We start from the raw sequence: 8,732 nt of genomic DNA on the forward strand, positions 1-8,732 counted from the left end.
TTAAGCATTGCTCCGAGCTATTTTTCTTTCAATCTCCAGGCTAGGATGGAAAAGCAGAAGACGAACTGCGGAGATCTTTATCCGTCTTTGTACGTGTCTGTTGCCTGTCAGTGTATGTTTGTTTATTCTACACTTTGAACCTAAACTTTAAATGATGAATTATCAAGTTTAGGATATTTTGCATCTTTGAGAACTGTTGAATGAAATGATTTTAAAATTCAAAAGCAAGGAAAATGTTTGTAAGAATTCTCAGATTTAATCAGTTTAAATTTAAGTTTTATCAGATCTCAGGGGTTTAATGTTTCAACGAGTTTTAATTCATAATATTCATAGTTTACAGATACACTCATACAAACTGTATTATTATGTTCATGGTGATGTTACTGTAATTATGCTTGTTCATATTGTTCATATTGTTCATGTTGTTCATGTTCTTCATTTTGTTCATGTTGTTCATGTTGTTCATGTTGTTCATGTTGTTCATGTTGTTCATGTTGTTCATGTTGTTCATGTTGTTCATGTTGTTCATGTTGTTCATGAAGTTCATGTTGTTCATGTTCTTCATTTTGTTCTTGATGTTCATGTTGTTCATGTTCTTCATTTTGTTCTTGATGTTCATGTTCTTCATTTTGTTCATGATGTTCATGTTCTTCATTCTTGTTCATGATGTTCCTTTGTTTATGCTGTTCATGTTGTTTACGTTGTTCGTGTGGTTCATGTGGTTCACATTGTTCATTTTGTTCATGTTATTCATGTTTTTTTAGTTGTTCATGTTGTTCATGTTGTTCATGCTGTTCATATTGTTCAAGTTGTTCATGTTGTTCATGTTTTTCATGTTGTTCATGTTGTTCATGTTGTTCTTATGGTTCATATTGTTCATATTGTTCATGTTGTTTATGTTGTTCATGTTGCTCATGTTGATTATGTTGTTCATGATGTTCATGCTGTTCATGTTGTTCATGTTTTGGTCCAAATCAATTTCTACCGTTTTGACTTTTTTTGAAATTTCCTACCTATAGATTGTTTGACCGCTAGGTAGGTATTTGTATTCCCTTCCAGCACCTCCTGGTTCTCTATATTCCTGTAGCGAACCCACTTCCCCAACCTATCCCTCCAGTATTCCAGGATATAGGACTCGGAGAACTCAGCTCCCATCCCGTTCCCAAACCGTCCCATCGTCTCACTTCCGGTGATCACATGAACGTCCTGGAATAAGATGGATGGAGAAATATATAAAAAATATTTCAGTATTGAAACTGATTACTCGCCTCAAACTTCTCTAATCCTTATATATTTGCAACATGATGGTTCAAAACCATTTAGTTTTCAAACTTTGCCTATTGGATTTAAAGGGTGCTCAAACTCTATATTAAGATGAGCTTCTGGATTATTTAGTAATTATCTTTAAACAGAAGTAAAACCTTGAAATTTGATCAACTCTCTGGATAGTATTGAAGAGGAAAATAGACGGACAATTTAAATGAAAATACAATGCAGGAAGGTATTTCTGAGATAAATAGATAAATTATACAGCTATATATTCTACCTTCCATTATGCGGTCCTACGCTGGCATGCTCGAAAGATGAAGAAGCGGAGATATCACTGTCACTGATGGCTCCTGATTCCATCCCCAGTGGAGCTATGCAGGTCGCTAAAAACAGATAAAAAACATGAGAAAACATCCCAGGACGAATCATTAACATGTGTCCTAGTTTCTTGTCGACAGAAAACACAAAGTTTCTGTATTATTGATTACTAACTAGCAACATACTCCAGGTTCCTACTGGATATGGGACCTGGAGAAAAACGTTCTCTCTAGCATTGATAAAACGGTGTAATGAAGCTCCAGGATAGAGGGTTTAATGTGTAGGACACGATGGCACGCAAATATACAGTAAATCAGGTCTTAGCTAATATATTTCCATTCTTGTCTTTTCATCTTTCTCTTCACTTTCTTTTTGAGAATTTAAAGGGACTGTTCACGTAATTTCAAGGAGTTGTGTGGAACACTTTGTCTTAGCAAAATTGACGAATATTGAAAAATTGACAATGTTCAGTTCAGAGCTTAGGATCCATTTAATTTTGATGCGGATGCGGATCCTAGATCCGCAATGGAGTAAAACGGATCCCGATCCAAATCATGAAAATTTCTTTAAGATTTTCGGATTTTTTAACAAAAGTTTTTTCTCGGTTTTTAATTGATATTTTGCCCCTTGGATCCAGATCCTAAGCACTGTTTCGGTTGTGGTTTCTCTATAAAAAAGACTAAAAAGTTTATTGGACAGTAAGATATGAAAATTGCAAACTTTAGAATCTTTCAAAAACAGACAATTTTTTTAAAAAGAAAGATGTCGGGGAAAAGTGATTGCATTGACGTTTATGCGTCATTTTGTCCATTGATATGTTTCTGTGTATTTATCTATCTATCTATCTATCTATCTATCTATCTATCTATCTATCTATCTATCTATCTATCTATCTATCTATCTATCTATCTATCTATCTATCTATCTATCTATCTATCTATCTATCTATCTATCTATCTATCTATCTATCTATCTATCTATCTATCTATCTATCTATCTATCTATCTATCTATCTATCTATCTATCTATCTATCTATCTATCTATCTATCTATCTATCTATCTATCTATCTATCTATCTATCTATCTATCTATCTATCTATCTATCTATCTATCTATCTATCTATCTATCTATCTATCTATCTATCTATCTATCTATCTATCTATCTATCTATCTATCTATCTATCTATCTATCTATCTATCTATCTATCTATCTATCTATCTATCTATCTATCTATCTATCTATCTATCTATCTATCTATCTATCTATCTATCTATCTATCTATCTATCTATCTATCTATCTATCTATCTATCTATCTATCTATCTATCTATCTATCTATCTATCTATCTATCTATCTATCTATCTATCTATCTATCTATCTATCTATCTATCTATCTATCTATCTATCTATCTATCTATCTATCTATCTATCTATCTATCTATCTATCTATCTATCTATCTATCTATCTATCTATCTATCTATCTATCTATCTATCTATCTATCTATCTATCTATCTATCTATCTATCTATCTATCTATCTATCTATCTATCTATCTATCTATCTATCTATCTATCTATCTATCTATCTATCTATCTATCTATCTATCTATCTATCTATCTATCTATCTATCTATCTATCTATCTATCTATCTATCTATCTATCTATCTATCTATCTATCTATCTATCTATCTATCTATCTATCTATCTATCTATCTATCTATCTATCTATCTATCTATCNGGACGGATTTAAACAAAGAACAGAGTTAGATCAGGAGTAAAAGAGATGACTTGGCCTAATAACGTCTAAGATAAGGATATTTCTGACTGCATGTATAGGTCAGCATAAAATGGAGCTCAATGCTTGATCCCCAGATTCACAACATTAAAGTTCTGTCTTCATTTTTACCTGTATCCAACCCATCTGTGAAGGATGAGTGTAAAATGAGGACGGACTGGACGAGGAGTAAGGAGATGATGTTTTGGCCTGACATCCTGTATTCATCTCCGTCTAATCCTGAAACAAAATACTAAATTTAACATTTCTTTGTTTTATTGTTGAATAATTAAATATCTAATTAATAATTATAATTTGAATAAGTTTATCAAAACATGAGATCTCCCGACACTAGAGTTACAGAGTAGGGTTGGGACTTTGGGGAGTTAAGGTTTCATATTCTCAACATTCTTGAGATAAACTTTAGAATTCAGGACTAGAGGAGAGCACCAGTTCTAAACATGAATGTAAAAAATTCAAAGTTTTCTGTTCTTATTCCTTGTCTGTATAGTCCCCACCCTATAGATAGGATCGGTCGGAGCTAACAAAATATCGAAGCTATAAATTCTCCAGGTTTTACATTCAGTCCAATTAAGGTTTAAGGATATCGGTGGGATTATCCAGGATTCTTTTTATTTCCCATCCTTCGCTCTCCGGTTTATTCTTCTCTCCCCGGTTCATCCTTCTCTCCCCCGGTTCATCCTTCTCTCCCCGGTTCATCCTTCTCTCCCCGGTTCATCCTTCTCTCCCCAGTTCATCCTTCTCTCCCTGGTTCATCCTTCTCTCCCCGGTTCATCCTTCTCTCCCCAGTTCATCCTTCTCTCCCTGGTTCATCCTTCTCTCTCCAGTTCATCCTTCTCTCCCCGGTTTATCCTTCTCTCCCAGTTCATTCTTCTCTTCCGGTTCATCCTTCTTTCCCCGGTTTATCCTTCTCTCCCCTGTTCATTCTTCTTTGGTTTGTGCTGCTTTTCTTACCCAGGACTTCTTAAGTTTCTCCTGCTTTCACCGCTGCTCTTGCTCTTTTTACTTTAAATGTTTCACTTTTACCGCTGCTCTTACTCTTATTACTCTAAATGTTTCACTTTTACCGCTGCTCTTGCTCTTTATACTTTAAATGTTTTACTTTTATCGCTGCTCTTGCTCTTATTACTTTAAATGTTTCACTTTTAACGCTGCTCTTGCTCTTTTTACTTTAAATGTTTCACTTTTAACGCTGCTCTTGCTCTTTATCCTTGAATGTTTCACTTTTCTTGCTGATCTTAATATCCTTTCTTGGTGCTTTACAACTTCTCCTGCTCAACCAAAGTGTTAGTCCTAATTATACATCTTCTAATCCAACCTGACTATTTTAATCTAGATCTTCTGTTCAGGATTTTTACCTCTCCCTTCTTCTATTCTAGAACCTGCTGTGTCGGCAAATCTGCTTAATGGCTTATCAAAGTTTTGACATGAGCATACATTAGCTGTCAGGAGTTCTCATTTATCTGTTTCTTTTGATGTAATTAGATCTAGGAGATATAGGAGACTTATATTATTATACACCTTGAGATATAGGAGACTTATATACTAAAAGATCTAGGAGATATACTTGTCTATATATTAAGAGATATAGGAGATATAGTTGTTTATTTATTAAGAGATATAGGAGATACACTTATTTATATATTAAGAGATATAAGAGATATAGTTGTTTATATACTAAAAGATCTAGGAGATATACTTGTTTATATATTAAGAGATATAGGAGATATACTTGTTTATATACTAAGAGATATTGGAGATATAGTTGTTTATAATTTAGGAGATCTTGGGGATATGTTCTTTAATATTCTAGGAGATGTGTTCTGCCCTTTTATCAACAAGTGAAGTCCCCCCCCCTTCCTTTTTCCATCNGGGGAGGGGGGAAGGAGGTGATGTTTTCTATCATAATCTGCATAGTTAAAGAAAAGAATAACCAACAAGATTTTGCTGAAGTAAAATATAGGTTCTCTAGGATCTATAGGATTGATTGATTATTCGAATGAATCAGATAGGGTTCTTAAGTATTTTCAAATATCAGAGTATCTTCAACCATAATGGAAAAGAGCGTGTGTTTAATGAAAAGGGCGGATATAGAAAAGCTTCTCAATTCTTTGGAATAAGTTTCATTGAATTTTCACAGAAAATGGATCAAAATGTTTTACCAAGAAGTTCTTAAATAAAACGACAAAACACGTAAACTCGGGGATATCTTTGTATGTAACAATTCTAGAGATTTCTCTGGGTACTCTGTAGAGTACAATAACGTGAAAGGATTGAATCACTTGAATCCAATTTCTGATGATTATAAGAACGCTGCTTGAGTTTAAAGCCATTGTAAACTACGGAGACATATTTTAAATATATTAATGATGAATATTCTAGTTTACTAGGTTTACCTTGTAAACTACAGTGACATATTTAAAATATATTTATGATGAATATTCTAGTTTACTAGGTTTACATTGTAAACTACGGACACATATTTTAAATATATTTATGATGAATATTCTAGTTTACTGGGTTTACATTGTAAACTAGAGAGATATATTTTAAATATATTTATAATGAATATTCTAGTTTACTAGGTTTACATTGTAAACTACGGACACATATTTCAAATATATTTATGATGAATATTGTAGTTTACTAGGTTTACATTGTAAACTACAGAGACATATTTAAAATATATTTATGATGAATATTCTAGTTTACTAGGTTTACATTGTAAACTAAATACTCCTCCCAAACCTCTCCCGATTTTTCTTAAATCAATTCCAAAGGAATATCAAACTCCCCCAACGTTTCTCCACTCTTAAATTGCCGTAATTACCCAATATCGAATTAAGCTCTAAAATCCCCTTCCCATTACATAATCTTCTCTTTTTCATCCTTAAACTTTCTCTTAAATAGTTTTCTCAGTTCCCCCCATCTTTTCTTCTTCTTTATTCTTTTTTTTTATATCATCGTTCTTTATATCTTCATTCCTGTAATATCATTCTGCTAATGGATTTTTAAAAAGATATTAAAAAATTGGTTTAACTGGATGCCGTAAAAACCTAAATTCTTTTTAATGGTTTTAAGTCACAAATGCTTTTGCAGTCAATAGTCAATGAACATGTGTCTCAATAGTTTGATATAAAGTGACAAAGTCCCTCCCCTCCATACCCCTTAATGGTTTAAATAAATCTTAGTTAGTTTTTCTTAATAAATACTGTGTACAGGAATTAAGTAAATGGAAAAGTTTTTTCTTCAAATATGATAAATTATTTTGGGAACGGATTATCCCTGGTTTAGCTCCGTAGTCCCCTAGAATAGGTTTGAAAGGGTTGCTTTTGAATAGGTTTGGACGATGTCCGTTTAAGGAGAGATTACATCATATTCTGGTCTGATGAGAACCCTGGGTGGAGGGGACGGATGATAAATACGTTCTCACACATGTCGTCTATAGTATTTTTTTAAATATTGTAAAATATGATTGAAAAGATTGCTGGATAATGGATAGGGGTGGAGGGGGGGGGAGAAGGGAGAGAAGGGTTAAATTTATGAAGATAAGTACGAGCTAAGATTATTTAAATTGTGTTATCAACTTGATATATTTCATATATGGGTTGAGATAAGAAGAATTCTCTCAACCTATCCCAGTTAATCAGCCTAGATTAGAACATCCTATCTCCATTCTCCATTCTTTCATCTCCTCCATTCTTCATTCTTTCAACTTCTCCATTCTTCATAATTTTTTCTCCTCAATTCTTTAATCTCCTCCATTCGTCATTCTTTCGTCTTCTCCATTCTTCATTCTTTCATTTCCTTCATTCTATACATTCCTCCATCTCCTTCGTTTTTTATTTTTTATCCTTCATATCCTCCATTCTTAGCTCCTTCATATCCTCCATTATTTATTTTTCATCTCCTCCATTCGCCATTCTTTCGTATTCTCCATTCTTCATTCTTTCATTTTCTACATTCTTTTACAACCGAGCTTCCAAAAAACGTCATAAACTACAAAAAAATGGTCTTTCCCCCAAAAAAGTACTTGATTAAATACAACTATAATCTTTAAAACATTATGTTAAATCTAAATCTGAAAACAACTATTGTATTTTTGTACACTCTGGTCTGTAATATAATCATGTATTTACAGCGAATAGTTTTTCCTCCGGAATACATGATGAATAGCGGCTATAAAGACCGATGAACATAGCTCTAGCTTTTTATCCACATATCCCGATACGAGAACATATTTTCATCCTACCATGCACTGTAGAACCCATTATAAACCAACCTTGAGTTGGGGGGGAGGGGGAGGGGAGGAATTCTTTAAATTCTAAAACGTAGAATGCATCGAAGGAGAATGAATTAGCAATGCTGCCCTACAAGAACATTTAAAACTTCTATTATATTTCATATTAGTCCGTTTTATTTTGATTGCATTCCCATTTAGTTTCCATTTGCATTTTTAACATTACCATTCCAATTCCATTAAGATTATTCTCATTTCCATTATGATTATTCCCATATCCATGCTGTTTTTTCCCATCTCAATTTTTTTCATCGTTTCCATTTCCATTTTGATTTCCATTCCATTCTGATCATTCTGATCTTTCCCATTTTCATTCTGATTATTCCCATTGATATTTCATCATTTTCAATTTGATCGTTCCAATTTCCATTTTGATTATTCTCATTTCCATTTTGATCATTCCCATCCCATTCCAATCTGATTATCCCATCTCCTTTCAGATCAATTCCTTTTCGAATGTATTTCTGAATGCATTTTTAATTCCCATTTTTTTCCATTTCCTTTCCAGTTCTGCTTCATTTCTTATTGAATTTTTCTCAGAACATTCAAGCTTATTGTGTGTTTCTGATTAGTCTGGGTGTTTGTGTCTAAGTGTGTGTTTGTGATTTGTGTGAGTTTGTGATTTGCGTGTTTTTGTGATTTTTGTTTTTCTTATTTAATGTACGTATATTTGTGATTTAGTAACAGTTAGTGGGGTTTTAGTGTGTAAAGTCTGTGTTTCTTATTTAAGTATTTCAGTAAGTTTACGGTTGTGATTTGAGAAGCTAATTTATGATTTGAGCAGTTTTAGTTGTTTGTGATTGGTTGATTTAGTGCATGTTTGGAAGTTAAGTTGTATGTATTAGTTTGTTTAATGTTTATATTGACTAGGCGAGAAATCAAAACAAACTTTTTAAAAATCTGAAAATATTCAAGTTTGCAAAAAGATTTACTAGAAGATGGAATAGAGAGCTAGAAGGAGCAGAGAGTTGGAGAAAGGGTTAAACCCCAGTGTTAGAAGTGTACATGGAGTAATAAGAATAACGATTAGGAAGGGAGGGGGGGG

General features: G+C 33.0%; 1 protein-coding gene across 1 annotated transcript in view; it reads right to left on the reverse strand.

Moving 5' to 3' along the window:
- Positions 1 to 8,732, reverse strand: part of LOC111710989 (discoidin domain-containing receptor 2-like) — a 33,808-nt gene that overhangs the window by 15,297 nt on the left and 9,779 nt on the right. Inside the window, 3 exon segments of the mRNA XM_023485200.1 lie at positions 1,014 to 1,285; positions 1,547 to 1,652; positions 3,499 to 3,606. Of these exon segments, the coding sequence (XP_023340968.1) occupies positions 1,014 to 1,285; positions 1,547 to 1,652; positions 3,499 to 3,583 (463 nt within the window). The 5' untranslated portion in view covers positions 3,584 to 3,606.

Source organism: Eurytemora carolleeae, unplaced genomic scaffold, assembly GCF_000591075.1.
Source record: "Eurytemora carolleeae unplaced genomic scaffold, Eaff_2.0 scaffold610, whole genome shotgun sequence".
Lineage (NCBI taxonomy): Eukaryota > Metazoa > Arthropoda > Copepoda > Calanoida > Temoridae > Eurytemora > Eurytemora carolleeae.